Here is a 21,175-nt window from a genome sequence, read left to right on the forward strand (position 1 = left end):
TACATGGGGCTTCTTGGACTTTTGCCAGCTAACCAGCTCCAAGCAACCCTGTTGAGCAGGCTAGGGCATTTCTCAGGGTAGAGGGAAACATATCACCCTGAAGAGCCTTCAACCTGCTCCTAAGCTGTACTGGATATAGTGGAGGCCATGCAGCCCCGCTGCACCAGCGCAAGTTTGGATTGGGCGGTCCTTGTGGGTGGGTTGGTCTTGCTCCAATAACCTGAGATTAACTTTTTGTTAGCTTGAAAAACCAAGGCTGTTTTTGGCAACCTGGCAGCCCTAGTCAAGCACTTGAGGACGTTTTCTAAGCATCTCTTTTTCTTTTTACATAGTTGGCATCTCCTTTTCTAGAAAGTTCTGAAAATTTTTTAAAACTCCATCTTCGGATGTGTGACACCTTCAGGATCTTGTTTTTGAAACAGTGCATTAGGGCTTTTATTGCCCCCAAATAAAATGTACAATCCTGTAGCTATTTACTCAGGAAGAAGTTCTCTGTGGTAGACTTCCAGGAAGGTGAGTATAGGAGTGCAGCCTAAATTATTTTCTTTTGAAAAAGTGTTTTGTGGATCACATGCTGCTGTCCTTGTGTGCCGTACCTGTTGCTGTCAGTGGGGCTTGTGCTGCGTGGGTTGTGATGACCACGGTTCTTAGACACCTGATAACTTCCTCCCCTCAGTTTCCTAAACTACTTGCCTGGCTTGTATCAGCAGAATGGAGGACAATGAAGAAGTGTATGAAATGCTGGAAGAAGAGGAGGATGACGAAGAAGAAACACGAAGCTCCTTTCAGCTCAGCGATGGACTCCAAGACCTGGAGGAACAGCTGTCCCGAATTCAAGTTCATATTCCAGAAGTTGTGCAGTAAGGGGTGCCTTTACGTGCACGTGTGTCTGTGCGTGCATGTGTGGATATGGAGGTAGATGGCTGTGTTGGCCCCACTTTCCGGTCAGGCCATCTGATCCCCGAGGCCAGCTAAGGTGGTTGCCTCAGTTGGCAGACTTGTGGGAGGGTGCTTGCCCTTCTGTCCCCACCTGCTTACAGGGCTCCTCCTCCCACCTCCTGGGAAGATGGGATGGGACTCCTGGGGGGTGGAGTGGAAGAGGAAGTGGAGAGGAGCATGGTAGGCTACAGCAGTAGTTCCCAAACTTTCTAGCATTATGACCCACCTCATCCTCCACAGTGGGTCACAACCCACTGCACAACAAAGCCTCTGGAGGCTGCTTCCATGTCACGCCAGGGCCACTGCCCACTCCGTTGGCCTCCACAGGCCTCAGAATGCCTCAAGGAAGCAAACCGGAAGTAAAATGGAAAATGTAGACACAAACAGGAAGTTGCTTCTGGTCACTTCTGTATGGCATTCTGAGACCTGCTGAGGTCAGTGGGGTGGGTCAAGGGCATAGTGTGACCCAGAAGTGGCTTCTGGAGACTCCCAGTAAGGCTTTGTGGCATGGTAGGGAGCACATGGCACATCAGGTTGCAACATCACTGCACATTGGGTTGCAACCCACCAATGGATCCCAACCCACAGCTTGAGAAACGCTGAGCTAGAGACTCCCCTGTTCTCCATGCTTCTTTTCCATGCTATTTCCTTCTTCCATTTCCTTCTTCCACCCACCCGCCTATCTCCTCTGTTGCTCCTTCCCCTCCTCCTGCTCTCTGGATTTGAAAGGAAGAGGTTAGCAGAGCAAGAGACAACATGCGGAGGAGAGGAAGATGGACAGAGTATTGGAGTGGGTGGAGATGGAGGAGCACGGCCTCTTCCTTGCTTCCTTGTCCACTGTGCTCCCTTTCCTTCTTTTCTGAATCCAAGATGCAGGAGGAGGATGGGGCATCCGTGTCTGGCACACCATTGGGCAGAGAGCGGCACAGTTGTTGGAAGGTCTTGTTTCCAAAGGCGCCTTGGTCACTGATAGCTGCTCAAAGTTCCATCAGTGTTTGCCACAGACTTGCAGATTCATTTGTTTCAAAACTTGGTCCTGGAGAGGAAAGAGACAGTTTCTAGTGAATACAGTGGGGTTCTTCTAACCCTGTCCCGTTGCTCCATGAATGTTACACCTGTCTTCACTTCACAATGTCTCTCTGACCCCTCCCCCCGCTGCACTCCATGGTCCTTTCTGCATATAGTGATTTTGACTGGAGTTCAATTGAGACCGCCAATTTACCAGAGTCCTACAAGACCAATACTGCCAAGGAGAAGCTGCTGCTGCAGGTGGCCGACAATTTTCACCGACAGTATGCGCACTTGTGCCCTGATCGTGAGCCACTCTTCCTCCACCCTGTCAATGAATGTGGCATAGAGGTGAGTGGCAACAGTAAGCCACATCAGTGTATTGGTTTATGTTTGGCTTCCCTTTTAACCTCCGTGCCAAGCTTTTGCTCAAACCCTTTCCCCAGTTGTTCTTATACAGACAGCCCAATCCTGACCAACGTTTCAGCAGTGAGGCAGCCACAGTGAGGCCCCGAGGTAAGGAACAAACATCTGCCCCCCTCACTGCAGGATGCAGCATGCGCCCCACTGGTAGGGCTGCATCGATGCTGGAAAGACAGTTAGGGGTCTCCTGCTAGTCATGCCCTTTTCTAAAGAATCCTGGGAACTGCAGTTTGGTGAGGGCACTGAGAAACGAGCCTCCCATCACAAGAGCAGCAGGATCCGGGATCCTACAGTCACCCAGGCAGGTTTTCCCAGGCAGCCCACAACACAAAACTCCTTCCTGTTTTATATTCTCCCCATGTTTACTCCTGCCTCTACTTCTCCCTTGTGTCTGTTTTTAGGTTGTATGCTCCTTGGGGCAAGGACCTGTCTTCTGTTGTAAAACACTATGCACGAGGATGGTGCATAATAGTGGTGATAAGAGAGTAGGCTGCAATCCTAACCACACTTTTCTGAGAGTAAGCCCCATTGAACAAAATAGAACTTACTTCTGAGTAGACCTGGTTAGGATTGTGCCCGTAGTCTCATAATTGTGATACTTAGTTTAAAATGATGAAATGGGGAAAAAGAAGCGCCAAGTGCTGGCGTTTCCACACGTGTTCAAGCTACGCAACAGGACCACATGCAACCCCGGAGGCCCATGTCGTTTACCCCACTGAAGACCCAGAGATCTCCCTTATGCACATTTGCATATTGCTTCTTCTCTCAGCCACACCCTTTTTGTTGCAGAAATTTGTGAGCACCACTGTGCGCCCGACTCTGCTCACCTATTCGGAGTTGTACAACTGGGATGGCTGTGCCCGCTTCGTGGCAGACTATCTCACCATGGAGCCACTACCCTCTCCCATTGCACCAGTAAGTAATTGGATCCTTCCGAGTTATTTTTCTGGCCTGACTTTTACAGGATTCATAAGGTAGCAGAACCGAAGACTCATTGAGCACTGGTGTTAAATGAACATTATTTAACATTAATGTATTTAAAGTAAAGTGCATGGAGCTGCTTTTGACTTATGAAACCCTATAGCTATGGCCAGCCTGCCCATAAGAAGTGGGGAGGGGAGCCTCCATCCACTTACCTCTTTTAGTTGTCGCCCCCCCCCCCAACTCTTTGGATTAAAAAAGGGGAGAGAGGAAATGACTTGGATGAAGGAATACAAGGAGGCTTCATCAAATTTGTGGATGACACCAAGCTGGGAGGAGTAGCAAACCCAACAGAAGTCAGTAGAACAGTGTTTCTCAAATTGTGGGTCACAACCCAATTTTTGGAGGGTTGTAGGCCTGCCACGACCAAGAAGCTACATTTGTGGGCATTTGATTTGACATGGGACATCCTTGATGGTAAGGTTGGTTTGGCAGTGGAACTGATCAGGGTTTCTGACTTATTCAGACTAGTACTATTCCCATGGTTTATTTAGCTATTCATTTAACCATGGGATTTAATAAGTTGGCTTCAGTATTTAGCCTAGACAATTCTTTCATCCGTAGTTATATAGCAGTAGTAGTTCTCTGCCTTTATGTGGAACTGCACCATGGATATTAAGGAGGTCCAGCACTGGATCAAATCGATATCACAACATGATTTTTCATGGAAATTCTAACTTGTCCAGTAACTGTCACTGTGCAGATGCCTGATCTTGTCTGATCTCAGAAGCTAAGCAGGGTCAGGCCTGGTTACTATTTGGATGGGAGACCTCTTGGAAATACCAGGGGCTGTAGGCTTATACCATAGTCTTTCGAGACTGAAGGTTGCCAACCATTTTTTACTTGCCCCATGGTACAATCACCAGACGTAATAAAAAACCACCTTTTATAGCTGTTCATTACTTTGCCAACATTATAATTCATGTTAACTTTGCTTATTTGTACTGGAATAAACTTTCTTGGCTACCTGAACGGAGAGAAGAAAGATCTAGATAGGGCAGAGGAAGGATTTTATTGAAAATGTTCTCTTTGCTCTCTGTAGCCTAGTTACCTGTACTCTCCGACTACAATCCTGCGATATCAAAGGGGGAACTGCTTTGATTTCAGTGTTCTCCTGTGCTCTCTGCTGATTGGCGCAGGCTATGATGCCTATTGCGTGAACGGCTATGCCACCCGGGAGATGTGCATGATGGATGAGACCAAGGAGGAGTGCCCCCTGTTGCAAAAGTCAGAAGAGGTGAGAGCTGAGGGCATAGCTAAAACTTGGACAAAAATGCTCAGAGTTTTGAATGGTGAAACTTCAAGAACTCTCCTGCCGCTATCCTTGGAATAAAGATAACATGTAGCACAAGCCTAAGCGTGTTTACAAGTATGTAAATTCCACAGGGTTTAGTGGGGCTTACGCCAAAGTACATGGGATTGCAATATTAGCATCAAACCAAGCGTGAGTTAATTCTGCCACTATTTATGGGGTCCTACATGCATCGATAACTGTCTGGTTCTTTTCTATCCGTACCTCTGCTCTTCTGTATTCTCCTGCACGATCTGTCCCTTTCTGTGTTTCCTGTCATTTGCCTGAACAATCATGCCTTCCCTGTTTTGCCTTCTGCCAAGATCACACAGCATTTGCTGGGCACTTTTATATGCATTTCAATAGTTTCTGTAGTTAAATTTTAATGTGGCTGATAGTCCATCTAAGAGTTAGCAGTGAACCTGGTACTGAATGAATGACTGCAACATCCTGGGGTGTAATGGAAGGAAGGAAGGAAGGAAGGAAGGAAGGAAGGAAGGAAGGGAGGGAGGGAGGGAGGGAGGGAGGGAGGGAGGAGTCTATTTCAATATTACATCTATTAAGAACCATTCTCAACCCTGTTTGTCCTCCCAATAAAGTACAGCAGATTGCACTAGGGGGCAGCAACACATAACCGTTTCAGGGAGGAGGGAGACTGATAAAAATAGCAATGGGGTAGAGATGGCTGGACTGATACATACATTGCTTGAATAATAAAATGAGCTATATTTCCTGTACAACATATCCATTTGTTTTTACATTTCATGGTTTAAATTGCTTTAGTACTACTAAACCATCCAGAGCCTGCGGTGTTGTTCTCCCCCTGTTGCACTATGTCTTGCTGGACCAAATGTCACCTCCACTTACCTGGTGGTGCACCTGTGTCACTGCTTCTGCCTCCACTGCTTCTTCTCCTGCTCCATGGATTTGAAAAGAAAAAGAGTGAAGGAGGAAGTGTGGGGAGAGGGGAGATTCCAGTGCTCTAACCTACTGAGAACAATGGCAGATGGAGAGAGCATATAGCAGGTGCTTCCTTCTGGTCTGTAGTTTGAAGTGACCAAGCAGCTTTGTGGATAATGCAGCCCTTCTGTGATGTTTCCTAACTGTACACAGACACCACGTGCTTAACTTCAGGTCAATCAATCCCAGGTGGACACAAGGTGAGCCAGATCTTAGGTGTGGTGCTCCCACTTCAAGTTGACTTTGTCCTTACAGGTGGCAGTAGAAACCATGAAGGTGAAGCCCAAGAAATATGCCATCAAGCCTCCGCGGGATCTGCACAGTAAATTTGAGATGCGCCTGGAAGCCAAGCAGGAAGCCATCGTGCAGGCAGCTGAGGAGAAGAGGCGGAAGGAAGAAGAAGAAAGGGTCGCAGTAAGGAAGGGTGCTTGAGTTATCCCTGGCTGCAAGTCTGGTGTGTGGGAGCAGCTCCTGCTCTTGTGGTGCGAGCTGGGTAGTGACTGGGACTTGGGTGCAGGAGAGGAAGATCCCAGCTTGATGAAGAAGACTAATCCAGGAGGAAGGCACTTATGTCTTCTTATGTCACAAGAAAAAAATGTCACCTTATATAAATGAAAAGAGGCAATTCACAGAGTATTTGCCAGGAAAAACGGCAACCTAAAGCATTTTTTTTAACCCAACACTGAAGCTAGAAGCTATTGTTAAAAGCATCTCCATCTAGCTAATGTTGTAAGTTGACTCCAGGGTTTGGTAAACCATGGCTTTGGCCAGTGGTGTTCTTTGGTTGCTCCAAGCAGTTGCACACTGCTTGGCTGCTTTTTTGCTTTGGAAGAAGCAGGCCGCCATTCCAAGTGACACACAACTATTTCAAGCAGCTGTGAGGAGGGTGGTGAATGGTAACAGTGACCCCATAGGCGTGACACCTGGGACCACTTACCCCCACTGACCCCCCCCCACGTACTCTAGTGGCTTTGACTCAGTTTGTCAGGTACTTTCCATGTTGTTTTAGGATCACAATGTACAAAGATGGAAAGGGCCATTGTGAAGCTTTGTTTATTAATAGCTATGAGACCTTTGGAAGGAACAGGGAAAACTGAGCAGCATGACAGCCCTCATTATTACTGTGTTCATTCCCCTGCAGGAGGCAGAAAGGCCCAAGCCAGACTCTCTGTATGGTCTGCGGGTCCATGCCTGGGTTCTGGTTCTTTCGGGCAAGAGGGAGGTGCCGGAGAGCTTCTTTATCAACCCTTTTACAGCACAAAGCTACAGTACCACTGACGATCACTTCCTTGGGATTGAAAGTGTCTGGAACCACCGGAATTACTGGGTCAACATGCAGGACTGTTGGAACGCATGCAGGGTAATTGCCCTTGGCACCCTGAAACAGCTGGCTGGGTTTCTCAGGTGTAGAGGAGGGTGGCTGGTTTTTTTTGCTAGCGCAGTGGTTCTCAACCTGGGCTACATGTAACCCCGGGGTACTTACCAGGACCGTTAGGGGTACTCCAAAAAGAATTGAATAATGGCAGAAAAAAAGCAGGTCTGTATTAGAATGCCTTCGAATTAAGCAGGTCTGTATCAGAATGTCTGTATTAGAAAGGCAAGGCGGGAAGGAAGTCTGCCCCACTGCCTGCTTGTTTTTGGTCATCAAATTGTGTATTATCAGATATGGATCAGTAGTTAAAAACATAAATTGGAAATAACGGCAACTATATTAATTACAAACATTTTGATGGGGTACAATTTATGGAAATGGGCTGCCAAGGGGTACGCAAGTGAAAAAGCATTGGGGACCACTGCACTAGCAGGAAACCCATTCCCTCCAGGCTTTGCAAGATAGATTCAGGTTTCAGTGTGCAGGCTGGGTTCCAGGGAATGAATGCCATCAAGCCAGGGGACGTTTTTGGAACTTGGTCGTGCTGCCTAGCCTGACAGCATGCAGAGGGTGTCCCTGGGATCACAACAGGATCTGGGAAATGACCTGTCTAGAGAAGGAGAAATATGAGGCTTTTGGAGTCCTCCTTGGATTTTCCCCCCATTTTCAGTTTTTTAAAAGCTCTGGCATGATGTTACTTCCAGGGCATCATTTTGAACTCAGCACTGGGCTACACTATCATCAGCTATGTACTGAGCCCAGTTGTTCTGTCTGGCTAGTTACTCAGATAGGAAACCAATATGAGCCAGCTATTGGGTAAAGTTAGCAGGGTCCTTATTGGTTCTGCAGATCCCCTGATTCATCTGGGCTGATGCTGCAGTGCCCTCCTCTGCAATGTTCAGGGTGGCGCTGTAGAGCAGCAAAGTTTTGCATAGAATTTTCCTCCATTTATGATATGCTCTGGGGGCACAAGCAGTAAGGCACAGGGGGCCTGCTGGCAGACATTTGAACCCACTGACTGCCTGTTATACTTGATGCCCTAGTGTAGTATTTCCAGCAAAAGTCTTAGGCTTGTCAGTTACAACTTCCCCTCCCCCAAGTCTTTTAATGCAAAGCTCATCAGATTGGCAAACCGATGTCCTTTATTCAGGATCTCTTGTTTGACCTTGGAGACCCCCTGCGGTGGGAGTTCCTGCTTCTAGGGACCGATAAGCCTCTCCTGGCTTTGCCAGAAATGGAGGAGGAAGAGGAACTAGTGGATGATGAGGTGGAAGATTTGGTAAGTGATGTTATGACTGTTTTTCTGGTTCACAAGTGCCCAAATGTTATTTACTGTTGTGTTAATGACTTGCTCAGGATTAGAACAGCTGGAAATAGGGGGAAGGGGAGGGGATCCTGAGACTAGCTTTTTCTATAGGCTCTTTCTGTGCCCCCACTGGGTACATGCCTTAGAGATATTTACATATGCAGCAGGAACAGCACAGGACTCTCAGCATCTGATTCTCTCAGCACAGGATTCTCAGCATGGAATCCCTTATCCAGCTTGGCACACTAATGGATATTCTTCTCTGTCTCCCTAGATGAAGGAAGAGGAACCCAAAGGGTTTGACATGCCTGCGTCTTGGGTGAAGCAGATTCAGATATCTCCAAAAGGTATTAATCTATTATTTTTTTTCACCTGACAATATTGTGGAGTGGCCAGACTATGGGCCGGGAGCCACATGTGCAGCTTCCAGGAATTCCAGATGCAGCTTCTGGGCATTGTCAAGATGGGCTTTTCTTCAGTCTTGAGGCTGAGGGAGGAAAAGTGAGAGGCTATGTTGAAGCCCTCCAGGCCAAAGCAAGGTAAGTGGGTCCTTAGGGTTTGGGGAAGGTAGGAAGCAGTAAAGGAGAAGCTGCAGCCACATCACACCTTGTATATGGTGGCAAACAAGTACCCCGCTTGAGTAAGCCCACTGAGACAGGCCACCTCTACCACCAGTGGTAGAGCCACTAGGGAGCAGAAGGACACCATTGGGAGTCAGTGTTGGGCTTTGCCCCCCAGATCCCCACCAACTTGGCACTGGCACGAGAAATCTGTGTGTGGCTCTTAGGCAGTAACAGTCCTGGTTCTAGGTGTGAAAACTCTGCCACCACAGGAACAGCTTCCCCATTCATTTCAACTGAGCTAGTGCATCAGCACACGTAGCCTTTGGAGAGAGCGGATAGATCTCCTCCATAGGAGCAAATGGGGATGCCAAAAGATGTCAGAGACACTCGGATATCTGGACAGAGGCCTATATCAGCAACAACAACATACCATTGAAACTATCCTTTGGCAATAGTGGAGCAGCTGCTATCTTTCTGTGCAAGCAGTTCAGTGCATTGGGAATAATAATGATGACACCAATGGATGGTATTTTCTCTGGGGGTTTTGATGTCTCTGAGTGGTTTTTTTTTTTTTTTTTTTTGAGGGGTGGTAGTATTTTTTCCTGGGTTTTACTAAGTTTTTTAAACGATAGGGATATAAATGGAATGAAGAAACAAATGCACAAAATCGAGTGCGCCAACCAACGTGAACAGCAAACATTGATTCAATTTGCTTTTAATATTTTTATCCTGCTCTTCAATAGCATCTCCTGCAATGTAGCTCATGTCAATTAACAGATTGTGTCTGTTATGCAATGAATCGGATCTAATGAAGGTGGCATCGTACTTGGTCAAATAAGAGAACAAAAATCATACAGGGTAACATAGGAACCTGCCACCTACTGAGTCTGACCCTTGATTTGTGTAGCTTAGTATTGTTGGGCACTGGCTGGCTGCAACTCTCCAAGGTTTCAGGTAAGTATTCTTCTTTGCCCTGCCTGGAGACTGAACCTGGGGCCTTTTTGCAGGTGTTCTGTCCACTGAGCTATGGCTCCTTTGTCACCAGGAAGCAAAAGACATGACAGAGTAGATAAGAACCATCTAAAAGCCAGAGGAAGGTGGCAGCATGACCTTCCTGGTGTCTTGTCCCCTGATCTGAAGTGACAGCCAAGACTGGGATTCAAAGGGGAAGGAGATGGTGTCAGAACGCTGACATCAATACCAGCTGCCGAGGTGCAGGTCTTGAGACCCTGACAGTGAGGAACCCTAGGAACCTGAACTGACTCCCCCCTTGAGGTGATCCCTCCTAAGCCAGACTTACCTGAGGGGTTGACCCCCCCCCCAAACATGTTTGGAACCTTTTGCCCTTCACTGACCATCCATCAAAACAGCAAATGCTTTGGATAAGCAGCAGTGGAGAGGTTGAGGAGTGCTCACCTCCCCCGTGGACGCTGCTCCTTTAGGGAGTCTCACTCTTCAGCAGTGGGGTGGAGCCTGTGAGAGGTAATTGGGGTGAGGGGGTGTAAAAGAGTTCAGTTGGAGCTGGGACTCTTTTGGACCAAGTTGATCTTGGAGCTTACAGAGGTCATGTCACCCTGACTGTCCTGCCACACCACTCATGCATGTGGCTAAAACAGTGTACGGAGGCTGAAATCCTGTACTCCCCTTCCTGGGAGTAAGCATCATTGAACACAATGGGATTTACTCCTGGTCAATATGCCTAGGGTTGCACTGTAAACAAGGAAAAGTAAAAAAACTGGGCATTTCTTAAAAAGAACCTTCTCCCATGTGCTTATACTCTCTGAACTTGAGATGCTCTCCACAGGATTCATGAATCCATGGCATCATCTCTCATTGGTGATTTTTCCTGTTTCTGTTCTTGGCTTCAGAATTTGAGATGCGCTGTCCCAAAGGCAAGAAGCTGATTCAGTACAAGAATGCCAAGCTGGAAAAATGGGCACCATACCTGAACGGCAACGGGCTGGTCTCTCGTCTCACTCTCTTCGAGGATCCTGACTGTAAGCATGACCTAAAGTTGCCCTGAGAAAGATGGAGAGCATTTGTGATGTCTGAGACTCTGGTGTGGAATTTCCGTGTAGGTGGCATTCACAAGCCTGTCACGACTGGCCCAAGACTTTGTGAGACCTACCTGTACCTTGTTTCATTTTCCATAGGAGAGCTGAAAAACAAAAACAAAATAGACCTTTACAAAATGCCCTGGGCATGAAAATGAGTGTCCCAGAAATTGATCTGTAGGTACCCAGCCATGATACTCTCACACTCTCCTTTCATAGCCATGGAGGTGCCACCTGAGGAAATACTATGTTTTCTCAGGCGTATTACACTGCTCTTTGCAGTGGCTGGCTCCTGGCAGTCACCATTTTCTTTCCTGGTATGCACTTGGAGTAGACTGGTGGAAAAACTGGTGACTGCCAGGAGCTGATCACCCTTGAAGCCTTGTTACCACTGCCACCCAGGTACAGTGTATTCTGTTAAAACAAGGAAAGTTTACTTCTCCGCTGAAAAATCCACAGTAATTTTTTTTGCTCCCCCCTGAAACTGCAGTGATTTGTCCCACCTACACCCCAGACCCATGTGGGTGACTCAAAATATGTTTGAAAGCTTTTGATTAATTATTCCATTCTCACCTATGTAGACTCTGAGCACCAAATGAGCCGATAAACGCCCCTTAGCTTTGCAACCCTCAGATTTATGCTGCAGAATGTTCGCTGGCACCCACACCAGGGCCTTCTCTCTGTCTAGCTCTTCTGCAAGCACTGTGACATGAGATTGTTTCTTCCCAGACACCAAAGTGCTGAACATAAAGGAGTGGTACAAGAATCGAGAAGACATGTTGGAGACGAGAGAAATGAATCAGCGAAACGATGTGACAACGGAGTACTTTGCTCCTGGACATGTGCTGGGTCTGAAAGGTATTCATGCCCCATAAGAAAGCTGACCTGTCCTCAATGCAGTAGGTTGATCCCTAAGCTGGTGGTTCCCAAATTTTTTTGACTGGTGGTTCCCTTGACCTTTTGGGCCATTGGCTGTGGTTCTCCATTAGGGCTACATTCCTATACATTGTAGGGAGTGACAGGTTTGTTGTGTGGATTCTGCAGCTCCTCTGGCTGGTTTCCCTGGAATGGCAGAGCTCACATTTTGGGAACCACTGTCCTAGGCTGAGTTGGTGTGACCGTGAATGCTATCTCAGGCTCACTGCCTCTGCACTTTGCAAAATGCACCCAGACCTTACTATGCTCCTTGCAGGCTGCCATGAAACTCAGATGTGCACACAGTATGGAGGGGAATGGTCTGCTTTTCTCTCAAGCAAGATTGCTCAATGCCCTTTGCATTCTGCCACTGCTGCAACCCACATCAGGTGGCTTCATGGACATGCCAGGCAGTGCTCCTAAGCAAAATTAAAGTCCATGCCTCCAAGTCAGCATGAGCTGAATGCATTTGGCTCAACATCAACCCCTAGAAGGTTCTCTTTCATTGGGATGTTTACTTAGCCTAGCTCAGTGTTTCTCAAGCAGTGGTACTCATACCAGCAGTGATGTCTGATGGTACATGTGGGACCCTCAGACTCCCACCACCTGGCAGTGAGACCATCAATGCAATGTGACAAGCAGCGGGGGGGGGGGCTTGGCCCAGTGGGCAGAGCTCCAGCGTGTACTTTTCATATCCTTGATAAAGCCCTACCATCCACCCTGAGCCTCTTACATTGCATCTGGCCTTCCAATCTGGAAGTAACTGGTGATGTCATTGTCACCAGTTACTTCCAGTGGTATTTCCAGTAGGTGGACTGTGCAAAGTGGTACAGTGGGGGACAAATGTTGAGAAATGCTGGCTTAGGCCCAAATCCTAACCCACTATCTAGCACTGGCAGAACTGTGCCATTGGGACATGTGCTTCATCCTGAAGTTGGGTGGCAGTCACGGAGGTCTCCTCAAAGTAAGGGAATGTAAGGAAAACTGAATTCTGCAACCTCTCTAAAGCATGCAGAAGAAGCCCACATGCATATGTTCATGTTTACAGTTTTGCTTGATATAATCTCATGGGGAGGGGGCAAAGAGCTATGTGGGACCTAGCCCAGACCTCACCCCTGGGAAACATGATTCACCTACTCCTGAGATTTCTGCCTTCTCACTCTTTGGTTTCCTAGCGCACATCTATGTGACGATGATCCCAGAGACAGAGCGCACCATGGAGTTTTACAGTGAGACCCGAGTTGATGGCCTTCGGAAACGCGTCGAAACTCCCCAAGACATGGAAGAATATTTTGAAGGGCGCTCAGATTTCCTGAATTACCGGCACACTGTGTTTGGCCCAAGAGCCAGAAAACATTCTAACGCTTTTACTGCTGCAGACACCAATGCCCGGCCTATTCTAGTGAGTGTAGTGCCATAGCATGGTAGAGCTACAAGGTGGGAAATCGCAGTTCAATCCTTCTGTCTGCTGCCACCTTGCCAGCTGGTTGTAGAACAAGTCATTTCCTCTCGGCTTCAGCCCCTGCATCTGCAGTATGGGCAGAGGAGCTTGAGGAGGGTTCATGAAGTATGGAGCTAGGACTATACCACCTTTCACTAGCAAATGAGCAAGGTGTCAAAAGGTCTAGCTAAATGGAACCGGCAAGTATGTTTAATAAATCACATCCCCCCCCCCCCGAGATCAAGTGGGGAAGCTTTTCTATGTTTGCTGTCATTCATGGCGATACAGGTGGTGACTACACATGGGAGGGCTTTTCCCAATGTGGCACCCACCTGATTGAACTCCTTCCATATGTTTCCCCCCACCCTGCTTGCTTTCCTGTTTCAGGCATTTGATTTAAACTGAGTTTTCCCATTAGTCCTGCTTTAAATTGGCTACCCTGCACATGCCCAATCTTGACTGATTGTGGAAGCTAAGCAGGGTCAGGCCTGGTTAGTACTTGGATGGGAGACCACCTGGGAATAACAGGTGCTGTAGGCTTATACCATAGTCTTTCGAGACTGAAGGTTGCCAACCAACCAAATGTGCTCTGGTTCATCCCACTCCAAGAATTTGGGATGAAGGGAGCTACATCTCCCAAAGTATAATAGGTTTCAAAATAGGAAGAAAATTTGGCAAGAAAACATTTGATTTGAAAGCATTAACATTTATTGTTGTTATAGTCAATAGGATGTGGCTAGTGGGGTGTCGTTATGGCGGGTTTCCCTGATGAGCTTCTGCAGGTCAAAATTGACCACTACACCACTGGCCAGGCATTCAGTTCCAGCTTTCTTTTATCTCCCCTTCTTCCTCCCCATCCTTCCCTAGAAAATCACAGAGCGGTTCGACAGGAACCCCCAGAAACCAGCTGATGAAGACGTGGCAGAGCGCATCTTCTCCATTGTGGAGGAGAAGATCTTTTTAACCTACCACTGCAAGGATAATTACATCACTGCCTCAAAGAGGGAGTTCAACAAGCGGTCGAATGTGGACAGCAAGGGGAATAAGATCATCATGTCCCTAGACATGTGCGTCAGCTATCAGGTGCGAAAAGGATTGAGAGTCATTGCATGTCATTGGTCTCTGCATGTCATTGGGAGACCAGAGAAGTCGATATTTGGAGGGATATTAATGCGTCTTGGTGCGAAAAGGATTGAGGTGTCTGCATGTCATTTGGAGACTAGAGAAGTCGATATTTGGGAGGGATATTAATGCGTCTTGGCTGGAAACAAGCCTTGGGAGATAGTTAGGAGCAAACTTCTGGCCCTAGTCATGTGCTTACTTGTCAGAGACTATGGTGCCAATGAATGAACGAAAACTGGTGTGGTGTAGTGGCTAAGAACTGGACTGTGAATTGGGACTTTCCTGGTTTAAATATTGCCAGAAGTACTGTGGAAGGAGCTCAGGACTCATAAACGTCCTTCTCTTCCTTGCCAAACACAAACTCCTCCCTCCTGATTTGGAAGAAATCTATGGTTTGCTGCAAATATCTGAAATTAGCACACTATGATGTTCATGTATCCTCCAGACCAGGATTAAGAGACTCCAATTTCAACCTTTTGAAATGGGTTCTGCTTTATAACATTTTTAAGAGTGCTGGAGAAATGAATGTTAATTTCATTGAATAAATGTGCAGGTGGCTCTTAATAATTAATTATACAAAAGACAGGCATCCTTCCTGAATCATGGCTGGGGGTGGGTTGGGGAGAGACATCAGTGAACCAGCCTTTGCTTCGATTACTTTGTCAGATGGGATCCTAAGAGAGGCCTGAGCTAGAGAGGGGGCAAAATATCAGGCAGGACTTTGCCTGTCCATCTCCAAAGAGAGGAAGGAAGCAGTGTTCAGAGCAAAGGCAGGCTGGCCTTGGCCCTTGTCCATCAATTGAGCAACAATTTGTCTTTATGACCATTTTTTCCAGGGCCAGACCAGAACTTCTCAGTACCTGAGGTGATGCACCAAGTGTGACCTCTCCCTACCCCTTGATCCAGTGGTGTGCCAGGTGCTGCCTTCAGCATCTCTCCTCCTCCTGCTCACTGGCTTTGAAAAAGGAAGTAGGGAACAAAGCAGGAGAGGCTCTCTCTCCTAGAGCGCCCTCTCCTCCACACTTCCTTTACTGCTCTCTACTGCTTTTCAATCCAGGAGCGATGGAAGGAAGTGGGTAGGCAAGGAGCCAGTGCCACCACTAATCTGAAACCTCAGGCAACAACCTCAGCTGGTTTTATGGGTAGGCCAGCCCTACACATTTGGATAAGCCAGCCCTGCTTGGCAATGGTTCTAATCCAGGACTCTGCTGACTCTATACCTTGCCAGTATGTGCCATATGGAGCATTAAAAGCTCCTCTAACTGAAGCCTGAAAAGCCCAACCCCTCCAGACATTAGGCAGGCTTTGGGAAACTCTGGCATTCTTCATGGGTGTGCTTTGCCTTTAGGTGGGGTACACTGAGAAAGAAAAGAAGCTATTCCACCTGTATGAAATGCTGTTGCAACTAATGGAAGAGGAGCGGCAGTCCAAGCACCAAGTGTGGGAGTCGGAGATGGAGGTGACTAAAGGAAGGAGAAGTCTCTGGGGAGGGAGCATCACTCTGTGGAAGATGGGCTTTATTTGTTCCATATATTGTATGTCCCACCTCTTTCTTTCTTTCTTTCTTTCTTTCTTTCTTTCTTTCTTTCTTTCTTTCTTTCTTTCTTTCTTTCTTTCTTTCTTTCTTTCTTTCTTTCTTTCTTTCTTTCTTTCTTTCGTTTTGAACCCTTTTCTGAAAAGCAGGGATCTGTTGTGATGTGAACCCCCCCCCCCAGTCCAAATTCTCTTCCGTCTGAACTAAATCTCTAGCTGCGAATCCCAAACTCAACCTCTGGCTCCTTCCACTCCTCATGCTCACAGGGTCTCATACAGCCATGGAAAAGGATGGTTCGGCAATGATGTCATTTCTGACATTTCTGTCCCTTCAAAGGTTCTGGACATTCTGAAGCTTCGAGAGGAGGAAGAAGCAGCCAGCAAATTGACAGTGTCTATTTATGACACAGAGAGGAATGAGAAGAGCAAAGAGCATCGGGAAGCAATGGTAAGGGAGGGTGGTCTTTCATTGCAGCACATGGAACTTGGCGGGGATCTTACACTGGCTTAATGCTCATTCCCAGGGAATTCTCAATATTGTCATACTGAGGGGAAGAGCAAGCAAAAAAGGAGGCTTTATCTCAGGGCCAGCCCAAGACCTCCTGGTACCTGAAGTGGCAGCCAAATGTTGCCCTCCCTGAACCTGGTGATATCCTCCCAAAGGAAGAGAGTAGAAATGTGGGGAAGAGTGGTGGGCTGGAGGCATTCCCTTCTTTTTCCAGGTTAGGGAGTGGAGGGAAGAGAATTGGAGGCAAGTTGGTGAATGCTCCCTGCCAACCTGCTGCCTGAGGTGACTGCCTTGGTTTGCCTCATAGATGGGCCATTCCTACTCTATCTAGATTTGAGCAGAGACACCAGACCTTGCAATGCTGCTTTATTTGTGGGCTGCAAAGCTGGTTGCATCTTCATTGCTGGTTGCTGGGGGATGTTTTGAAGGTGAACAAAGTTTTATCTTTTTCATGAAGGGAAAGGGGTCATGTCCCCTTGCTGCCTCAGCAAGAAGGGAACATCCCCTGCCCTGTGCCACCAACACAGATTGGTGAGGGTTGCTCCACTGGTTTAGCAGGCAACTTTCCCTAATGGGAGGGGAGGTGGGGGGGAAGAGTTGCTTGATTGCCTAGCCAATGGAGTGACCCTCCATCTCTTCCAGGGCTGTGCTGCATACTTTTGGGACTTCTGCACAGCAACAGTCCATCAGGTTCAGTGTTTTTGTACAGATGTAATAGCATTAATTTTGGGGAGAGGGAGAGAGAGAAAGAGACTGTGTTTTGGAGATACAGAAGGGGTGGGTAAAGGAGAGCCCTTGCAGTGCTTCATAGAACTACTCCTCTCCAACAAGTACAAATGAAAATTGCAACTTGTTGTAAAACATAAAATGCAACTAATGCAGTTGCAACCCCCTATCTAAACTGCTCTAAGACCCATTTTGTATGTTTTACACACACAGACACACACAGGATTACCACAGAGTGTATGTTCACTAAGGATGTTGTTTACAATTTTGTTTACACAGCATGCATAAATAGAGTTTCAACTTAAAATGCAGACCTCCAGAACCTAACCTGTACTTAAGTAGGGAGCTACCAGCATAGAAATGGCTCTTCTTTCCTTCCTTCCAGGAGCGCCTGCTGCAAGAGGAGCGCCAGCGGCAAGTGGAGCAGGATCTGGACTACCTGGCCCCCTTCCTGATCCAGATGGGCGGAGTCGATAAGATGACCAAGTGGTTGGCCTTGCGGCTCAAGGAAGAATGCCTTAATGACTTCAAGCACCGGCTTGTTGAGAAGGCCAACCTCATCCAAGCGCGCTTCGAAAAGGTGCCCAGGCTTTCCCCTCTCCCTGGGCCTTTATCAGGATTAGAGCCAAAGGCTTGCACAGATTGTCGTTCCTGTTAGTTTGGGTCCTGTCCTCTAGAAGTGGTCTTTGGTGGCCTCTCTGTAAGACACCAAGCTATGCATACATGTGTCTGTGAGGGGCAGAACACCACCTGAATCTGTCTCAGTTCTGCCACCTCTGTGGGTTACAAAAAAGAACCCCAAAACCTTGCCATTCTACACATGCTCTGCTGTGAAACCCTGAAATATGGAACTTCTGGTTTCATTTAGGAACAGTGCATTTCTGTTTCCGGGTTTCACGGTAGGTAGAGAACATGGAGACTGGTAAGGAGGGGAATGATCTACTTCTCACTCAAGCAAGTGGGAAGCAGATAATTTGGCAGCAGCAGACTCTGAGTGAAAGGCACGCCACATCCACAGCCCCTTCAGATCCCCACAATCTGCTGCAGATGAAACTCGCATCAGGAGGTCTCGTGGATGAGCCAGCAGTGGCATGTGTGTGTGTGTGTGTGTGTGTGTGTGTGTCTCAAACTGGGATTTCCAGCAACGAGGTCTGACACCTCCCCTTCTGTACCATTAATGCTCTATTACCACTACAAACCAGGCAGGCTGAGCCATGTGATTCAAGGGTGCCATCTAGATGGCAGCACCAGCTCACTTGGACACCCAGGCACCTGACTCCAAGGGCCAACACCTGTCCACCAGAGTTAAGCCATCAGAGTTAAGTCCAAGCAACTTGGCCCTGGTATAAAGCTGCTGCCTTACTCTCTCTCTCTCTCTCTCTCTCTCTCTCTCTCTCTCCTGACCTTGGGATCTGTCTGGCTTTGACTATTCACAAACTTACAGTCCCCTTGATTCTCTGTTGCAGTCTTAGAATTCAATCCCTGGCCTGGTCTGGGCCATACACGTGGCCCAGTTGGATTGAGAAACCTCAGGTCCAGGCATTTGCATTTGGAGCCTGGGGGAGGCTTGCCCCTGTCCTCCCTTTGCACCCCATCCTGCCCCCTGATTTGTTCCCTGCCTCTCCTTCCATGCACAGGAAACTCAGGAGCTTCAGAAGAAGCAGCAGTGGTACCAGCAGAACCAACTCAACATGACTTTGGAGGATGAAGATGCCTACTTGAGCTATTGCTCGGATGCCATATTTCGCATCCGAATCTTGGAGCTTCGTCTTAGCAGGTACTGAAGATGGGTCTCAACCTTATGGCAAGCACAAGAAACCCCAGGGTACCAAAACCGCACAGTCTCGGCTTGCTACTTTAAGTCTTCATTACATGCTTGCGGAGAGGTCCATTCTGAAGGTTTCAGGGTGTGGGTGGGTGACGGGGATTCAGGGGATCACAGTGCTGGGCTTTTTCCTACAACAGGAGGGGGTGATGTCATCATCAGGAGCATTCAAGTGCAAGTGCTTCATTTGAAACTTTTTTACAGCTGGAGTCTGCCTTTAAAACTTCAGTAGAAGGCAAACTGAGAGAGTTGCCTAAGGGCTTGTTAATGTTTAGATCAGCGGTTGCCAAACATGCGACTGCTATGTACCGAAAATGTGGTACCCGTTTGGATGGCAGCTTACTGTTCCACCTCCCCATGGCTCCTCTTCAGAGTAGAGCTGGGCACAGGGACACTCTGGGCAGTAGCGTCTGTTGCCTGGCATCCCAGAAGGCTGTGCAATAGGATGTCCAGGCAGACATGACTGTCCTCAGTGTCTTGATCTACTCTGAAGATGAGCCACACGGAGGTGGACTGGTAAGCTCTGGTCACAGAGCAGAAGGCTTTCCCCAAACCCTGGATCTGACTCCCAGGCCAGGGTTTTGAGGATTCTGGTTTAGATCATTGTCTTTCCAAGGGCTACCCAAGTGATAGTATGCAGCTCATGTTATATTAAGGCAGGAATGGCCAACCTTTCAACTTTAGGGCTTCTTTAACAATTACGTCTCCCAACTATGGCCCAGGGACCACATCAGGTCTGCCACAAGTTTTTATCCGGCCTGCAGCAACTTGTATCTTTTTGCAGGGGGGGGGGGGTCGTCAGAGCATTTGCTAATGTTTGACATTTTTACTCATTATATATATCATTTCTCAGTTTAAAAGCAGCATTATTTTTCTTTGTAATGGTCACATTTCTATATTTGTTCTAAATCATATTGTACTGATAACAAAAAAGATCCAAGTAAAACATATTCATTCATTCATAAAATGGATTTTATAAATCAGAGAGAAAAAGTACAGAAATCTAATTTCTAATTCAAGTCCTTAAAATGTTCTGGGTAGTTCCTGCTTATGAAAGAGAGAGCGTCAGCCCATGTTAATTCATTCATCCGGTCTCAAAATCTAAGTCTTTTATCATTTGCTCACATATTGTGGGGTCCGGGAGGCATTCCAGTGAGAAATCCAGACAATTTCTGCAGCAGTCAGGAGGTTAACACTGTAGGATTTTAAATATAAATTGTTGTCATGAAACAATGACATTCACTTTACAAAGGTTTTTGGATCAAATCTCTTCCAGCAATTGTGGACCAGTGGCCTCTGTGCCACCCAGGGGCACAGGACTGCAAAATGCCTCCCCCATACTCGGTTCCGAAGCCTCACATGACATCCCCTGGCCCTCCAAAAGCCTTCTGAGGCCTCCAGAGAGCAGTTAAACAGTACTTCTGGTTTTCCAACAAAAACTGAAACTACTGTTTAACAGCCCTCTGGAGCCTCAGAAGGCTTTTGTAGGGCCAGGGAATGCTCCATAGAACCTCACCAGGCCCTCAGAAGGGCTCTGGGGGGTGAGCGGCAGCAGGCATGGCAAAGCAGGCTCCACAGGTGTGGTGCTGTGGTGCTTTTGCCCTCCTGTCATCTCCCCAGGACTGCCACTGCCTTCCAGCAACTTCACAGAGCAAACAGCCAGATTGCATGAACAAGGCGTTCCCTGGTGCTTTCGACAAGCAAAGTCTCCACTGGTGTTCTGTTCTTCTTTGGGGTGGCCTTCAGTTACAGCAGGGAGCGAGCAAGAGGAGCTGGCTCTTGACTACTGTGCTATTCTAAGAGTTGGCATTTCACCACTAGCTCTTCTTTCTTTTCCTTCTTTCCAGGCACAAAGAGAAAGCCCCACAGAAGTACATGGCGCTAGAAGAAAAGCTGTGCAAGGACCCACGGCTCTCAGAATACCTTCGGCTTTATCTTTAATTTCCTCCGTGCTGACAGCCGCTACAAGTAGCGCCTCCTGGAAAACCCTTGTGAACGTCCTTAATGTAACAGTACAAGCTGCGAGGATCAAACAGCATATGGGTGGTCTGTTTTTCCCAAGGAGACCTTGGGAGCTTCAGGCCCCCAACAGAAACACTCTCCCTTGCAGAACTGCACCTCGCTCATGCAGACACATGTGCAACAAAACCTGCTTGTGTGAAGGGGAGAAGCACCAAACAGTGAAAGTTGATGCCCCCTTGCCCTTAA

At 47.6% G+C, this 21,175-nt stretch overlaps 1 protein-coding gene across 1 annotated transcript; it reads left to right on the forward strand.

The window, feature by feature from the left end:
• The first annotated feature begins 708 nt into the window (after positions 1-708).
• DRC7 (dynein regulatory complex subunit 7) lies at positions 709-20,908 on the forward strand. The gene is made up of 17 exons (XM_066637749.1): positions 709-860; positions 2,124-2,298; positions 3,160-3,285; positions 4,394-4,588; positions 5,858-6,016; positions 6,744-6,962; positions 8,125-8,253; positions 8,555-8,627; positions 10,712-10,840; positions 11,627-11,755; positions 12,988-13,214; positions 14,121-14,336; positions 15,724-15,834; positions 16,246-16,356; positions 17,528-17,722; positions 18,780-18,919; positions 20,815-20,908. Exons 1-17 carry the CDS (start codon positions 712-714, stop codon positions 20,906-20,908), a joined length of 2,577 nt encoding a protein of 858 aa, XP_066493846.1. The 5' UTR covers positions 709-711.
• The last annotated feature ends 267 nt before the right edge of the window (positions 20,909-21,175 follow it).

This window comes from Tiliqua scincoides, chromosome 9 (genome assembly GCF_035046505.1).
Source record: "Tiliqua scincoides isolate rTilSci1 chromosome 9, rTilSci1.hap2, whole genome shotgun sequence".
In the NCBI taxonomy this organism is placed as follows: domain Eukaryota; kingdom Metazoa; phylum Chordata; class Lepidosauria; order Squamata; family Scincidae; genus Tiliqua; species Tiliqua scincoides.

Coding starts and splice junctions, on each gene's coding strand:
- DRC7 (XM_066637749.1), top strand. CDS start 712: ATGGAGGACAATGAAGAAGTGTATGAAATGCTGGAAGAAGAGGAGGAT. Junction 6,017..6,743: donor AAGAAGAAGAAAGGGTCGCA/GTAAGGAAGGGT, acceptor ATTCCCCTGCAG/GAGGCAGAAAGGCCCAAGCC. Junction 8,254..8,554: donor ATGATGAGGTGGAAGATTTG/GTAAGTGATGTT, acceptor CTGTCTCCCTAG/ATGAAGGAAGAGGAACCCAA.